At 31.7% G+C, this 18,520-nt stretch overlaps 1 protein-coding gene across 6 annotated transcripts in view; it reads left to right on the top strand.

The window, feature by feature from the left end:
- Csmd3 (CUB and Sushi multiple domains 3) overlaps positions 1 to 18,520 on the top strand; it is a 1,205,819-nt gene that overhangs the window by 1,066,046 nt on the left and 121,253 nt on the right. For all 6 annotated transcript variants that reach the window (XM_074069090.1, XM_074069089.1, XM_074069088.1 and 3 more), the window contains 4 exons: positions 8,808 to 8,926; positions 10,141 to 10,210; positions 15,567 to 15,683; positions 17,252 to 17,461. In XM_074069090.1, the coding sequence (XP_073925191.1) occupies positions 8,808 to 8,926; positions 10,141 to 10,210; positions 15,567 to 15,683; positions 17,252 to 17,461 (516 nt within the window). The remainder of the gene's footprint in view (positions 1 to 8,807; positions 8,927 to 10,140; positions 10,211 to 15,566; positions 15,684 to 17,251; positions 17,462 to 18,520) is intronic.

Genomic DNA, 18,520 nt, shown 5'->3' with positions numbered 1-18,520 from the left:
GATTACTAATTTGTGTTTTTTGTTTTATTTATCTATTTTTTCCTTTTATAAAAAAGAACATATGACCCAAGCATTGTATGCACATATGAATAAAAAAAAAAGTTAGATGCCACTTGACTCTTATCAGAATGGCCAAAATCCAAAACAGCGACACCACCAAATGCTGACAAAGATATGGAGCAACAGGAATTCTTATTTACTGCTAGTGGGAATGTAAAATGGCCCAGCTATTTTCAGACAGTGTGGCAGTTTCTTACAAAGCTAATTATAGGCTTATCATGCAATCCAGTATGTCACATTCCTAGTATTTATCTCAATGAGTCAAAACTTAGGTCCACACACAAATCTGTATGAGGTGTTTAGAGCAGCTTTATTTGTAAGTGTCAAAACTTGGAAGCAACTGGGTGCTGGTGATTCATGCCTATAATCCTAGCTAGTCAGGAGGCAGAGATCAGGAATATTGCAGTTTGAAGCCAGCCCAGTTTCTGAGACCCTATCTCGAAAAACCCATCACACACAAAAAAAAAGAGTTGGTGAAGAATGAACTCAGGACCTAATCAGGATGTAGGTCCTGAGTTCAATCTCCAGTACTACAAAAAAAAAAAGGAAGCAACCAGTTCATCCTTAAGGAAGTGAATGGATAAACAACGTGTGGTACATCTGGGGAATGCACACAATTCAATGCTAGCAGGCAACAAAAAAACATAGAGGAAATTTAAATGCATTTCACTTAGTAAGAGAAGTCAATATGAAAAGGATACATACTGTACAATTCCAACCATATGATATTCTGCAAAAGGTAAACAGTAAAAACAGGGGAAAGAGACAGTGTAGATTTTTAAGACAATGAAACCATATGATATCATAATGATGTATAAAATCATTGTACACTTTTGTATAATCCATGGACTGTACAACACCAAAGTGAGCTGCAATGTAAACTATGCACTCTGGGTGATAATATGTCAACGTAGGCTCATCGAATGTAATAAAATTATCACTCTGGTACAAGACGTTGATAGGGGAGGCTCTGTGTCTATGTGGTGATCTAAAACTCCTATATAGTTTTATTAGAACAAACTTCACCTGCTCCTCTCAGAAAAAAATACTCACTAAATAAAAAGTTTATTCAAAGGAAATAAAAAAAAGGAATATATGCTCTTGGCTATAATTGTTTATCCTGTGTATCATGTTTCTTGCAAGGGAAAGTGTTCTTAGCTCATGGGATGTCACTAAATATATCAATTGTTAGCAGGTTTCTACAAAGAGCATGTAATTTCTAGGTTCCCAATTTCTAGGTAGATTTGAATATAGTCTCAGCACTGTAAGTATGGGATTAGATTATATGCTTGATTTTAATATGCATATTCTATCTAATTTCTTTAAATTTGTTGAGTCATAAATTTAAATATCACTAATAGAAAGTCATAGGCGAACTATTCAGAATCTATAAATCAATAATCAGAGCTCTGTTTTCAATTTAAAAATGTACATATTTTTAAAGGGGCAATTACATGTGGTAATGCTATAAAATTTACCAAGTCTTTGAGGATCATTAAAGGTTTTTTAAGATTTCAGGACATAATCTCTAAGGAAGGTAAATGTACATGTTGCCTAATGAGCCCATTGTTCTGTACCCTGTACAACCAAGACCACTAATGATATCTGATGCCATAATTTTGCTGTAAATTCTGGGAAAATAAAGGAGGTCTGAAGGCAATATTCCATCCTGTGCAATAGTTTTATGGCCACTTTGAATACATAAAAGAATTATAATTAATGCCCACAAATTTATCCACTTGACTGTGTTTTATAAATGGGAAAGATTTAATTCTGCAAACCATTATTTTACTGTTTTCCATCCTCAAGCAATATGCTTAAGACATAGTGCATTAGGTTTAATGAGTTAACTTTCATAATCAACAAAAATGTTCTCCCTTAGGCTAATTATATAATTGATTATTTGAGAAATACAAGGATTTAAAGATTAATTATATTTTAGTTACACTAATTTTCTTGCTTTAACAGGTTTATGTACATCAACATCTCATAAAATATTAAATGTAGGAACATCTTCTGCCCAAATTGAATTATTAATATTTGTCATTTCTAACTTCAGTTGCCACTAATTCAGAATGTTTTGCATGCAAATAAGCATAATTAATCTTTATAAACACATTTCACTCCTTAACCCCTTAAGGTCCTTACAGACTAATCACAATTTATTTTGTCTTTCCTTTTATCAAAATTCATTTCTGGATAATCCCATTGACTGTCAACTTCTTTTCGGTGAAGACCTAGAGTTTTAATCTAAGTTTCCAATTTCTGTAAATATTATCTTTTTGTCTTCATAAACATTTCTAGTTATATCTTGAATTAATAACACTCTTCTGGTCCATTGAATTTTCTTATGGTAAAGCCAATAATTTTTTAACTGTATTCAGAAGAAACTTCTTATTTTTAAGTCAAAGGCCTGAAGGTACTTAAATTGTTACTTTATAAAAATCTTTACATATTTTCTTTATATGAATACTCCTAGAAGATATATTTGAAATCTCTTAATCTTAAAAAGAACATATCCTTCATGACAACAGGAAAATGTTTTTTAAAAGTTATTTATCTTAAATTCAAAATGATATCCTTACTTCTATGCCTAAAATCCTTAAATAATAGTGGTAGTCAACATACTCTGACCTCTTCCCATACTCTTATCATATTTTAAGTGCTATGCATTGTATTGTATGCATAGTATGAAACTATGACTATGAAGTCAGTATTTTCTCATCCCACTTTATAGGTAAAGGAAGTGAGGCATAGAGTATATTGAACTATACCAAAACAACAGCAACACCAACATCACCACCACCACCAACTCTGAATCATTCCTTACACAGACACAGAAAGAATATATAATTCTGTTGGTTAAGATTACAAGACTAAATACAATCCATTTTCTTTCTCCTTTTTTTCACCTTTATTTTTGCTGCCTACTGTAGAACACTAAATGTGTTTTGGGTCCCTTCTTTTCCAAAACTGAAAGAAAAATCTCTTAGAACGCCATTCATTTTACAAATGACTTTCTCTGTTGCAGCATCACATTCAGCTTTCCCCTCATTAAAATGAGTTAGCAAAAAACATTTCAGTACCCACAGGTTATTCCTTTTAAAGCAATTATTTTTAAAAAAGTATATGTTTATGTGATTGTACCATTTGTCAATCTAATCCACTTTCTTGTTCAACCATGGGTTGCTGTTGAATATGGCTGCTTATGTAATTAATGAATCTTTGTATTTCCAACATCTAACATGATACAGAGTACATAATGGGGTCCCACTAATTCCTTGTTTAATGAATAAATGAATAGAACCCATATGTCATAATTATATATTCAACATTTTTTTCATTTAACTTAGTATTATGTGAGCTAAAATCGATAGTGGTATCTATAACTGAATTTTCAATAATTTATTCAGAGTAAGATTATGTTAAATGTTAGTTAAGATGAATATAAATAAATAAGCAAAGTATTAAGAATTAAGGTAAATCCAAGCAAAGCCTGCATCACATGTTTTCATACCTCTGCTGCTTGTCAGTGACTTAAAGGTCAAATTATTCCTTCCAAAAACTCACCCACAATCGCTCATCAAATTACATGTCATGTGACACTTGACAAATATTCATTTAGTAGATTAATTCTGAGATGCACAATATTGTCTGCATGCCTACATATGTAGCTTTTATACAAAACTTCAACTTGTAGAACTACTCATAATGAGTGTAGCTTTTGATTATTAAAAATGTCTACACTCTTCTCAAACTGTTGTCTTTATAATGATAAATGGGGTACGTGAAATTATAATTCTGACATATAAATAAAAAGCCTTCAAAATAGCATAGAGATGGAAAACTAATTATTTTGTATCCATTATTTAGAGAAAAAAATTGAAGGTGAATGGATATATTGAGAATATCTTTGTTATCATTAAATACAACTCCTTGTTCAAAGACACATGACTGATTCCTGTTTCTTTCTTACATAGTAACAAACCAATATTTTTATTTTCATGTTTGATAAATTTATATACAAGCTGACAAGTCAAATTTATGAGTGAGGTTTTCCTTAACAATATAATGTAACTGGGAGTGTTATAAGTAATGCATCTTTGTCTTCCTCCCTGCCTCCCTCTCTTAATGCTTTAAAGACTCATTCAAGATCATTATCAAATACTAGAAAGTATATATACACAGAAAATCTAAATATCAAAACATATGATTGATTATCTTGTGAACAAAACTAGAAAGAATGCTTTTTGGTTACAAATAACTATTAGTAATGTGAAAAAGAATGACAGTGTAATATATTCAGCCAGAATAACAGCTTATAATAATTTGACATTACAGTGACATGACTTTTCAGTCTTTGGTATGGATTTATATCTGGATCCATTTCTGTTTGTTTTGGCTACAACAGCAGATTAATTGATCCAATCCCATTAGAAAAGATTCACCCAGAGATTGTCTTTGAATGCCAGAGAAACAATTTTACACTATTTACACTTATGGAGCTTAAAATGCCTCAATATTTTGACTGCCATCAACAAGCAAAAAACTAGCTTTGGTTAACTAGAAGGGAGTCCTGTGAAACATTTTTGCACAAATTATTTCTCTTGATGATTCCTGTAAATACTCCCTCTTGATTTTCTCAAATAAATAGAAGACTAATTCTTAAAGAAGGTAGATATTTTAAGTCAGTATTTAAACACTCAAAGTTTTATTCGTATACATAAAAAGGGACTGTAAAATTTGAATGGCAGGATTTTCAGATATTTCAATCTTTCTTTAGTGCACACAAGAAAAAATTTGGCTTCCATAAAAGACAAAATGAGGGAGGTCATCATCAAATGCCTGTTCTGCCTTATCTGCTTACATTATTAGTTTATTCCTGGAAATAATTGTGTTCAACACAGATTAACCAGTTCAACTCAATGTCTTCCAGAAAAATAACTAGTATTAATTCATCTAACAGAAATTATTTATTATGTAAAAAATAAGTCATGTTATTATGGAAAACTTGGAAGTGCAAAAAAGTACAAGGAAGTGCATACCAAATCATCAATAATCATTTAACCTCCATTACGTGGCATATTCCTTTTTGTTTATTTTTCTCTGAGAATATAACAATCTTTCTTTCTTTTTCATTGTACCGGGATTTGAACTCAGGGCCTCATGCTTGCTAGGCAGGTACTCTACCACTTCAGCCACTCCACCAACCCCTAGGATTTTTTAACTTTAAATTGCTATTGCCATTTCTCAATGAAACCCCAGCAGCACAGCAACTAAGAGATAGCATAGATAAATGGGACCTCATAAAACTACAAAGCTTCTGTTCATCAAAAGAAATGGTCTCTAAACTGAAGAGAACACCCACAGAGTGGGAGAAAATATTTGCCAGCTACACATCAGACAAAGGACTGATAACCAGAATATACAGGGAACTTAAAAAACTAAATTCTCCCAAAACTAATGAACCAATAAAGAAATGGGCAGGTGAACTAAACAGAACTTTCTCAAAAGAAGAAATTCAAATGGCCAAAAAACACATGAAAAAATGCTCACCATCTCTAGCAATAAAGGAAATGCAAATTAAAACCACGCTAAGATTCCACCTCACCCCTGTTAGAATAGCCATCATCAGCAACACCGCCACCAACAGGTGTTGGCGAGGATGCGGGGAAAAAGGAACCCTCTTACACTGTTGGTGGGAATGTAGACTAGTACAACCACTCTGGAAAAAAATTTGGAGGCTACTTAAAAAGCTGGACATCGATCTACCATTTGATCCAGCAATACCACTCTTGGGGATATACCCAAAAGACTGTTACTCCAGAGGCACCTGCACATCCATGTTTATTGCAGCACTATTCACAATAGCCAAGTTATGGAAACAGCCAAGATGCCCCAGCACTGACGAATGGATTAAGAAAATGTGGTATCTATACACAATGGAATTTTATGCAGCCATGAAGAAGAACGAAATGTTATCATTCGCTGGTAAATGGATGGAATTGGAGAACATCATTCTGAGTGAGGTTAGCCTGGCTCAAAAAACCAAAAATCGTATGTTCTCCCTCATATGTGGACATTAGATCAAGGGCAAACACAACAAGGGGATTGGACTATGAGCACATGATAAAAGCGAGAGCACACAAGGGAGGGGTGAGGATAGGTAAGACACCTAAAAAACTAGCTAGCATTTGTTGCCCTTAACGCAGAGAAACTAAAGCAGGTACCTTAAAACAACTGAGGCCAATAGGAAAAGGGGAACAGGTACTAGAGAAAAGGTTAGATCAAAAAGAATTAACCTAGAAGGTAACATCCACACACAGGAAATCAATGTGAGTCAATGCCCTGTATAGCTATCCTTATCTCAACCAGCAAAAACCCTTGTTCCTTCCTATTATTGCTTATACTCTCTCTACAACAAAATTAGAAATAAGGGCAAAATAGTTTCTGCTGGGTATTGAGGGGGGGGAGAGGGACGGGGTGGAGTGGGTGGTAAGGGAGGGGGTGGGGGCAGTGGGGAGAAATGAACCAAGCCTTGTATGCACATATGAATTATAAAAGAAAAATGAAAAAAAAATTGCTATTGCCAAGTTTATAGAGCTGTAACATTTTTTAATGTCAAAACCCTTTTGCAAATATTTTACCATTTTCCTAACTACTATACAAAAACTTTGCTTAAAGATAAGAGTTTCAATATTCTACTTCATCAATGCCACATAACTTTACTTATCCCCTACTCCCAGAGAAGGAAATCTCTACTGCTAGATAGTATAGATTTCTGTATAGATGACCTTGATGCGGTACTTGATAGAAAAGGAAGAGAAGTGAATGTGCACAAAATTTGATGCTGTCAGTAAGGATGACTACAGGAATGACCTTAATGGTGAAGAGAAATAAATTGACTTTTCAGGGCTCTCAAGAAACCAAGAATATGCCAAAGGAGCTGAAATTAAAGTGACAAGATATATACATACATGTATATATGTATATATATATATGTATATTTATATCATAACTCACTTTTTTATTCAGTAGTTCATGAAAGGGGCTCTAAAAATCAGATGGATTAATGTTTGAGATCTATTCATGTGATAAAGCAAACGTGAAACGATGTCTATGTTCTCAGATCTCAAAAACTAGTTGGGAAGCAAAAGTAAACTCGTAAAAAACTTAAAAAGTAGGCCACTATAAAATGTTAATTGGGTATTTCTAGATCCATAAGTACAAGACCACTCAAAGAACTTAGAAAGTACAAAACTTGATGTTTGGCGTCTAGTGAATCAAGGCACTGGGCACTGGAGTTCCAGTCTGCAGACTTCCTTCAGGAATGTCTCATACCTGTTCTCAGCTGACCACTTTGCTCCTGCTTTTTATTGCCTAACTTTCTTATTTAATCATAACTCTATCAACTCACTGCTTTTATGTCATTTTCTGTCCTTAAGTGTAGCACAATTTAAGCTATTCTGGCTAGTGTGTTATTAGATGGAATAGCTTCCTTTTGCAGAATCAGACATTTATGTTTGTTAAGAAATAATCAAAATGGAATTCACTCCCACTCTTCTGTATCCTGAATGCCTCCTCTAGACACAATGCTCTAAACTGTCCTTCTAGAGCTTCTGTTCATATAATGGAGATAAATATTGAACAACTAACTGCACAACTATTTATGCATTGTCAAGAAATATAGAGGTTGTCTATCAAAGAAAAATAACTTGGTGAAAGAGGGAAGAAGTTCATAAGGCCTGGTCATCCTCTAGAATTGAATTTTTAATGCTTTATTAATGAAGTAATGTGTAATAGAATGATTTTGGAGTGGTTACCTCTTTTTATAACCAATTTAACTCAGCAGTAGATGAGCTTCAAAATGTCAATTACAAAGTAGTAAACATTAAACAGTGGCTCTTATTGACAACAAAAGTTTTAACAACAACAGTCGCATATTTGAAAACTGTTTTGGAAAAATCAAATAATTTGTTAAGATAATACTTTTTAGTTTTCAATGACACATACTTTGTTCTTTTCTGGTTAGAATAACTTTAAGGAAAAAATCCTACATTTAATTACATTTTAAAATTGTTCATTCAATAATAAGAACTTCAAAATATACTTCATGAGTTTAAAATCCTTTTCTGGTTGAAAGAAAGAAACAGTCAATGGAGCCAAAAAAGCAAATAATTTTTTACTCATTTCACTAAGAATGTTTTACAAATGTTATTTCATTTTCTTTTTCTTCTTCCTTTCATAACAATAATTTTCTAATCTTCTCTGTTTGCTCTTTTTATTATATATTTGCTTGTTTGAGATAGGGTCCTGCTGTGTTGTCCAGCCTGGCCTTAAACTCATACACTCAAGCAATTTTCCTGTCTGAGACTTCTGAGTAACTAAAACTAGAGGCATGCACTATTACTCCTGTTTTATTCCATTTTATTATCACAATAAATTATTCCTTTTCTTTTCTCTTACAATTTTCTGCTTCAGGAATTTCTGTCTTTCTCTCAGGAATTTGTATATTTACTTTTCAGTACAGTTTAAAATAAGAATTTAAGTCTACTCATACTTATGAGTATGTTTTTATAACAATGTACATTATTACAAATTCCAGTGCCCGTTGCAGTTAAAATTTCTGTCTCAATGTGAAATCTTTTTCTCTATGACATCAGTATTTAGTTTGGTAACTTAATATACATGATATAAATATTTACCATTTCAAAGTTACTTAGATTATTTTCATTAAATATTCATAGCAATTGGTTTGGATTCTTGTCCTGAGCCACAAACTCCTAGCAGCGGAATTAAACTTGGAGACAGATACACAGTTGGTGATGTGGTGTCCTTCCAGTGTGATCAGGGTTATTCTCTCCAGGTAGGTCAAGCTTAAAACTATAGTCTTTGTTTTCATTGTCTTTTCAGAATATTTTAACTGATTAATGCTTGATAATCCACAAGCTTTAAAATCTTGGTTCTGGGTTACTTAGTTTAGCTTCAAATTAAAGAATGTTCAATTTATTAGCAAAATTATGCATGAGAAAAAATTCTGAAAAATAAAATTGTCTTGTTTGGAAGTAATCAAAAATGATTTTGAATTAAAATTACTCTTTAATTTAGTTTTTTCATTATTCAGATAGGATTGTGATAATTAAGCTCCTAAATATTTAGAATTTGAAAATGAAGTGCTACATAAAGCATTGAATGAAAGTTCCACAATAACAAATTTTCTAAATTAGTGCAAATCTATTAACATATATTTTGCTATTGAAGTAGATTTGCCATTTTTAATATGTGTCACTACTATTCTACTTTCGGTGGTTTTCGGGAGACTCTCATAAAAAATCTCCCTAACAATAGGCTCAATAAGAAATTACTTTTAAAAAGAAGAGAAACTATTTCACATATTAAGTAAATAAATTCCCTAGAGAAAGAAAAATTAAAAATAATTTATAGTGTTCAAGGTTGTGTTACAAATTATTGCTCTCAGAAGTTCAATCAGAATTTTTTAGATTTTAATATAAAATTTATATACTTTGAACTGTTTTAGTATTTTTATAAGAGAATTTTATAGTTCTTTAACCTACTCACCTTGAATATTATACCATTTTATTACAAACTACTATGTATACAGCCCTTTCGCTTGTATAATCATTGCAGTAACTTAGAGCATCTTTTGATAGAAAAATATTAAAACCACAATTCTAATATGTGAAGTGTTACTGCTTTCTAACAAGACCCTGCAGCTTGGGCAAAAAAAAATTTGTGAGACGTCATCTTCATGGATACTCTAAGCATGGTGGCTATGCCTGGAAGGTTGAAATAAGATTGTGATCCAGGTCAGCCTGAGCAAAAAAGAAGGACCCTATCTCTAAAATAATCAAAGCAAATAGTACTAGAGGTGTGAATCAAGTGTTAGAACACCTGCCTACCAATCATGAAGCCTTAAGTTCAAAACCTAGCACCATCAAAAAAATAAAAAGTAAAAGTGACACTATATATTTAAGCTTATTTTAACATTAATCTTTCAATATGCTACAGTTAATTTAAACTTTTTTAGTGTGTAGTGATCACATTGTTCTGTTCATGTAGGGTCATTCTCACATTACATGTATGCCTGGACCTGTACGAAGATGGAATTATCCAATCCCAATTTGTTTGGGTAAGTTAAAAGACTATAAATAATTTATCAGCTTTGTCAAATATTAAAGATACACCCTGGACATCATGTTTAAACATACAGTATGCCTTTTTCCAGGTTTTGTGTAAATGTTATTTTGATACATATATTGTACTTTTTTATTTTAACCTTTTATGTTTTTAACATAAACATCAATATAAATGAATGTCTTAAAACTGCAGACAGTGAGTAGGTATTAGTGTTTACATATTATTAGCATATGACATTTTCTCAGTATGACATGATAGAACTATTAGAACTACAGACAAATGAGTAAATATCCCACTATCTACTGTTGAGCCAGAGTAGATAAGGAAACTGGCTAATCTACCCCATGAAATGCCTTCAGTAGAAGAGATGACCTGGATACACAATGTGTCAAAAAGGAAACGTGGATACTTTGAAAGTTTGGGCCTAAATAATGCTATGTCCAAGTAATTTCTACCCATCCTTTAATATTTTTCTCTTCCTCATTTTTGAAATTATTATGCTACTATTAATATATTTGGATCTACAGAGTATACAATTGACTGCATTACAGAATTTGAGAATAGTGAGAGTGATGCAAATTGAGGTCATTGGGAAACATAGTCAGCCCATAGAAATGCCACAATGTACTCCCACCCAGCACAAGAATTAAAAAAAAAAAAAACACATAAAAATATAATTAAGATCCATGGAAGAAGGCAGCCCTTTCTGGGTAGGAAAGCTGAGCACAAGCAAAGAATTTGTACACCTTATATGACTTTACGTCTGTAAAGTGGCCAAACCAATGTCATATTAATCTGCTCAAATGCCATAACTAATTTTCTCATGGTTCTGCCTGCTAGAAGTCTAAAAATTAGTTGTTGGCATGCTGTTTTCTTCTGTGGGCATTTTTTGTTGGCTTTTGGTTTTATCTCCTCCCTGTGTCTTCACATGGTCTGTTCTCCTTACATTTACATTCCTGTTATCTCTTCTTTTTTTTATTATTATTATTCATTTATTCACATGTGCATACATTGTTTGGGTCATTTCTCCCCCCGCCCCCCCCATCCCCTTCTACCTCCTTCACTTCTAGGCAGAACCTGTTCCGCCCTTATCTCTAATTTTGTTGAAGAAAAGACATAAGCATAATAATGTTATCTCTTCTTATAGGAACAGTCTTACGGTATTAGGACCCACTCTTATGAAATGATTCAACCTTAATTACCTCCTTAAAAGTCCTATTTACAAATATACACAGATTAGGGGTTAGTGCTTCAATGTATAAATTTTGGAGGACACTATTTTGTAATATCTATGGATAATATGTGTACACAATTCTTGTTGGAAAGTATTGGAAAATTATACATAAGAGTAAAGACTTGTTAAATTAGCAAAAGGCATAAGAAAGCACTCAGAATTTAGGATGGGTGGTATTTTTTTCAAGGAAATACTTTTAGGTATTACAGGTAAGTTATAAATGTGCACAATGCCAATTTTAAAAGCATATATACATATAATACCTACTGTGAATATTTATATGTACAGATTCTGCCACTTGAGAATGTGAATATGCAGTGTAAGTACACATAGTGTGCATAACTGAGTATAAAAATTGGTAAGATTGATGAGTATGAAGAACAAAATAAATAATGTTTATTCCACTGATCGAAGACACTTTAGGTGTTTTATTGTTATATACCAGCACCTAAGAAAATATAATCTAACAAATACTATATAATGAACCAATACAAAGATTTTTGATTCTGCAGCATATATGTTTTTATAATATTTTCCTTCTTAACATTGTTAGAATTTTCTATCCTGTTTTCAAATTTTGGTTTTAAAGTGGCTTTCCTGGTGCCTAACAGTTTCAAATTTGTGTGGGTAATTCTCTTTTTATTTTTTACCTTTTGTCCTTTTGATTTGAATGTGTTGTGTAAATAACACATTTATAAATATTTTTCACATTCTTTTTTACACACCTAATGGTTTGCTTAGAATTTTCTCTAAGGAGACTAATCATGTCACTGGACATAACTGTTTAAAAGCTTTAACTATTATCAAATTGCTTTCTGAAGTTTGTGCCAACTTAAATGTCACTGCAGTATTATATGATAATTCTCAGCCTGTTATATAACTAAATAGCAGTTATTATTCTTCAAGTTTTCTAATATTTTAGATAAGGCATAAAGCACATCTTAATAAATATGCATTTTCATTGTGTATGATGAACAAGGCAAGGTTTTAGATGGAAGTAATACTTAATAAATTATCCTATAGAGTTTAAGCTTTATTATATAGGTTACATTCTAAAATCACATGAATACTTATTAGACTTTGATGTTCAATATCACTATATTCAGCCTTCAGCTCAAGGTAAAATAGCTGTTTGTTCATCTGTTAAATGAGATAACAATGTTTGCCTCACAGGCATATTGTGAGGATTGAAAGGTAGGATGTGACTGAACTCTTTAGCACTGAACCTGTAATACACAAGACTCTCAGAGTTGAGCTATTAAAGTGAAATTTAAGCAATTACTTAAGGGTCCAATAATAGGAAATAGACTTTTTGAAAAGGAAAATGAGCATGAAAATGGATATTTAAAGGCAAGGACAAAGTTTGCAATATATAGTCACATATAGAAAAAGCTTAAAATAATTTGTAAGGTCCTGTTTTCATTATGCATACCTAGAAAGGTATATTTGTGCAGAGAGTAAAGAATGCAATCAAATGATCCATGGCTGGTTGATTTTGAGAACAGTTTTCTTTCTTTTTTATGCCTTTTTTGTATTGTACAAAATTTTTAATAATAAGTGTGTACTAAGTTGACAGAAAATTAAAATATTTGAAATAAAACCATGACCATATTGAAAGGAAATACTGAAACTAGGAGGCCGATTCAAAAATGTCTTAAAACTCTAGTCATCAGGTAACAAGGTTATGAACTTATAAACTGGACAATAAGCAATCTGCCAGGTATTTTGATGGAAGAAAACAAAATTCAGATGAGATTTTATATACTAGAGACTAAGCAAGGAGAATGAAATTGATTTTCCATTGGGGGGACTAAGATATAGTGGTGTCCCCAATGAGAAGAGTGTAATGGAGCACACAAGAATTTACTTGAAAGCCACAAGTAACACACAGGATCTCATTCAAGTAATAGAAGTGAGTGAGATTGCAGAGACACCAAAGAACTAGAAATGAACCAAAAGCCAAAGGCAGATGAGAGGATTTTTTTTAATCCTTTGTAATTGTAATATTTATCATGGTTTGTCATTCTTTTTCTTCCCTCTTCATTATGTGTTTACTTTTAATTGTCTTTCATTCTTCTTCCTCTGATTTTGAGGTTTCATTGGGGTGGTAGTAGGCAGTGAAGTGGACAGGATTTTCAGGTCATACCCAAAGAGATGGAAAATAGAAGAATTAGAAGACAATGAAAAAGCTCAAAGATAGGTTTGGATTTGTGAAGGCAAGAAAGTAAAAATAGTCTATTTCACTCAAAATTCAGAACAAAGTAAAACAAATATACAAAAGCAGTCTAGAAAACTTTAAAAGATTCTTGATTGATAAAATTATTTTCCTTACAACTTATTATGAGGTTTGAGTTAATTATATGTGAACCATCACATTTTTAAAGAGTTGATTGGTAAGCACTAATAATTAATATTGCAACTTGTTTCAATAAGTTGCAATTCAGATTTCAAAGGATAGGAAAGTATGCAGGTGTATTTTCAGAGATTGATGGTAATCAAAGTTTTAAAGAAAAGCTTATAAACATTTGACCCCCAGATTATATGTATCGCCCTAGTAAAATCTGTTTGAGAAATTGTAAGAAACAGCTGTCAAACAGGTCATCGTATATTGTTAAAAACATAGATAAAACTACTGAATTTGTCGTTATTATATATAAATCCTGAAGTTGGAATATTTGTCTGTTAAAATGAGACATGAATGAATAAAATTAAAAGTGTTTGTGAGGCAACTTTTGAACTTGACATCCAGTCATGAAATTTGATTCTTACCCAATGATTAACAAACATGCATTTATATTCTTTCTATGGAAATATAAAAATGTGCAGATAGAGAAAAGAATAAGCTTCTAAAATGCAAATGATCTTCAATATGTTTCAAGTAATTTTCTCTAATGCTAAAAAGTAATATGAATAACATTTGTTCTTGTAATGTTTACCTAGGTTATCAAGAGTAAATTCATGTAATAGGAATTCCCAAACAAACACATTTGCAAATTCTGTCTAAACTTTCAAATATGTGTGCATGCCTTTGCTGGTTTGTACATTCTTATTCTTCATCGTGATTCTTTTAAGATAAAATAGGCCCATGTCTTATTTGTGATATGTTGATATGTAAATCCTTCACACATTACCAATGAAAAGCAATTTTTAAAAAAATCTTTATTGAGCTATCTTACAAAATAGAAGAAAAAGAAGATTGTGAAAATGATTCACTCTTGAATACAGTTCTCAGAGCTGAAGAGTTTGTCTGTAGTTTGGTCTAAATTTTATTATATTTGAAATGATTTTAAACATTATTAGAAGTGGTTGAGAAAGAGAAATAAACTGCCCACTGTGGAAAAGGGCATATTCTCTTTATTCAATTGTATTCATTACACAGGAGTTGTTACTTGCTGCCTAATAATTGATTTATCTTGCACTTATTTCTGAAGAAGGAAGTATGATAACTTATGTTATTTTAGAAAACGCATTGCTAACTGATTGCATTTGATTACTAGTGTGTGGCGAATGAGTTGACAATATTCAAACTTTTAAAAATTGTTTATTCATTTATTCATATGTGCATACATTGTTTCATTGTTTGGGCCATCTCTGACCCTATCCCCCTCTCCCTTCCTCCCCACACCCCTCAATTTCAGGCAGAACCTGTTCTGTTCTTTAACCTGTTGTTAAAGAAAAAACATAAGCAATAATAAGAAAGACACAGCAATTTTGCTAGCTTCTGATAAAGATAGTTATACAGAGAGATTCTTAGCATTGCTTCCATGCACATGTGTAGTGAAACCCAAATTGTTTCATCTCCACTGGACCTCTTCACTACTTCCTCATCATCTTCCCATAGTGGCCTCTGTCAATTTAAGATTACTTGATTAGCTCCTCTATGGTGAGCACATCAAACATTTTCAAGTTTTAGGTTTCTTTCCCTTTCCCTATTCCTCTTGTGTGCATTCTCCCCTTAGCACGTGACCCATGTCCAATAATATTACTACAGTTGTTTTTATGAAACAGTTTTAACTTGGATATTTGATGTAAATTTTAAAAAATTGTAATACATTTTTAATACAGCACACTATTCTGAAATTTTGGATTACATGGGACCTCTATTATCTTGCAGCTCAGTGTGGTGGTGCTATGTCAGATTTCAGTGGTGTGATCCTCAGTCCTGGCTTTCCTGGAAACTACCCCAGCAGTTTAGACTGCACATGGTCAATAAAGCTGCCCATAGGCTTTGGTATGTATATTCTAAACACACAAAAGAACTTCCAATGTTCACTAATGCATCCTGAAAAAGAAATATCCATGTCTAACAAGAATCTATAAAATATTCACAAATCAAATTTCTTTGGGAGAACATACAATTATGTAACTTGAGGAGTGAAGTTTGAATAGTTATTGCTTGAGATAAATATATTTCACCTGGAGTACTTGGATAAGTGAAAGTATATGAATCTTCTGTTTTCTCTTATTCAACTGACATAAAATTATATATATTTATCATGTGTAACATTTGGAATGGCTAAATTAATATAATTAACATGTTACCTCACATGCCATTTTTTGTGGTGGAAGCATTTGAAATCTATTTTTTTTAGCAATTTGCAAGAATATAGTATATTTTTAATAACTATAGTCATCATGTTGCCTGATAGATCTTATGAACTTAATTTTCCTGTAGAGTGGTATTTGTACACTTTTACTGGAATATCCTAATCCCCCTTCCTTAGCCCTTGGTTAGCACAAACTACAATCTGCTCATAAAAGTTCACCTTTTTAAGATTCACATAAATGTGAGATCATATGATATTTGTTTTCCATACCTGGATGATTTCACTTAACATAATATCCTCAAGGTTCAACCATGTTTTAAGTGTGAGCACTTCTTTCCTTTTTGTAGTCCGAATAATATTCTATTGTATATAGACAGACAGATAGATAGATAGATATTACATTTTCTTCAGTCATTCATTCATTAACAAACACTCATGTTGATTCCATGTCTTGACTATTATAAATAATCCTTCAGGGGCACATTGGGTTGTAGACATCTTTTCAACATACTGATTTAATTTCCATTGTGTTTCTCGGTGTGAGATTGCTAGGATATAAAGCAGATATCTACCTATTTATTTACCTATCTACATAGATAGATATAGAAATAGCCTGAATTAGATATAAATAAGTTTATATCTAATTTATTTATTAGACATAAATACATAAATTTTGTGTGTAATTACTTTTGTAACTCTTCTCTTACTGCTATAAGGAAATAGCACATAGATAAATTATTTTCTGGTGATCTATTGACTTCATCTATTTTATTTGTAAATAAATCAGATCTTACATTTGTAAAGTAGTTCAAAATTTCTGTTTGATTTAAGTACACATATAGATATAATACCTTTCTATTTGTAATGTTATAATTCCCTGTATTTTGGATGCATTACATTATATACATTGCATTTAATAAATTTGCCTAACCCTTATATCCCTAATATACTATCTTATAGCTTTTTCAGATCATGTGAGTCTTTAATTGCATGCAAGGAAGTGTTAAATGAGAGTAGACTTGTTCTTTAAATTTCAGGAGATATGAATAGATCTCTTTAAAGAACCTTAGCAAAGCTAACTGTCATGGGTAGACAGCAAACTCATGGCCCAGATCTTGAGGCTATGCCTCTGACCTAAATGGAAATATATCTAAGTATATTGATGTGACTGTGTGAGTGTATTTGTGTACGTGTATGCTTTATTTGGTAAAAGAAAAATAAAGTGTCATTATTTTTTCTTTTTCTTCTTCAGGTGTACATCTCCAGTTTGTAAATTTTTCTACAGAAACTATACATGACTACTTAGAAGTGAGAAGTGGATCCTCAGAAACTAGTACTGTCATTGGTCGACTTAGTGGTCCTCAAATACCATCTTCTCTGTTCAGCACAACCCATGAGACCAGCTTGTATTTTCACAGTGACTATTCACAAAATAAACAAGGATTTCACATTGTATATCAAGGTGAGAGGATGAAAACTGAAGGCTTAATGTATCCTTGATAATTCATCAGTAACATAATAAAAGTATAAGTGACATAAAATTTCTTTATATTATTGAGATATTAATTTTATTGACCAGTCATAATGTATTACAATGATAACTAGACATCATTTATAAATCATGTTGAATTTTGAAAATATTAATTTAATTGATATAATTGAATCAGTGATATTTTAAATAAATTGATTAATTTGTTAAGAATTTTCTGGGCAGGGGATATATGGCCGTGGAAGAACACTGGCCTAGGATAGCACAATACCCCAGCATCTCAGATAATGTTCTGAATTTTGGAATAATGCATAGTTTAAAATTAAGTATACTCTTCTATTGAAAAACCTGTTTACAAATTTATCATTATGACTGGAAATATTTTTAGTCTTTGTAAGTCCTTTGTGATATATACTGTTAAGATGGGAAGTTTTGAACACTTAAAATCTTTTTCCTACACTTCCTTAGTTAACTAAAAATAGTAGAAACATAGAACACTGTACTAATTTTCACAAGACCACAATTTTGTCAAAGAGTTCTTCTTTGGTGAAAATTGTCTTTTAAATGTGAGTGAAAATTGAAAGTTTATAACAGACTATTATATTCCAACTCCTCATGATCAAATGATACATACTTGTATTTTGTTGGAGTGAGAACTCTTGAGTTTGGTATTTTTTGTGTGTGAAATATTTATTAAAATAAGGGACAAAGTAAAAATAAAGTCACTTAATTTTTATAAAAATATTGTTCATTCTAAAATCTATAGTTGTAAAAATTTAAATTACATTTTAGTAAATGGGTAATTTACTCAACTTGAAGTGTATTTATTATTTGAGGAATATATAGTAGCTAAATAGTCTCTACCAGAAATTTAAATTTTTATCAGAGTATAATTTTGAACTTATTAATAATAATGCTCTAAATATTTATGTTAGTTCAAAATTCAGCTAGCAATATTTATTAAGCATCTACTACATGAAAGGCAATGTGTAAAACTTTAGGATATAATGATAAAATAAGCAGAAACTCTGA

The sequence above is a fragment of the Castor canadensis genome, chromosome 3 (genome assembly GCF_047511655.1).
Source record: "Castor canadensis chromosome 3, mCasCan1.hap1v2, whole genome shotgun sequence".
Classification (NCBI taxonomy): domain Eukaryota; kingdom Metazoa; phylum Chordata; class Mammalia; order Rodentia; family Castoridae; genus Castor; species Castor canadensis.
This window is presented reverse-complemented; position numbering and strand designations above follow the sequence as displayed.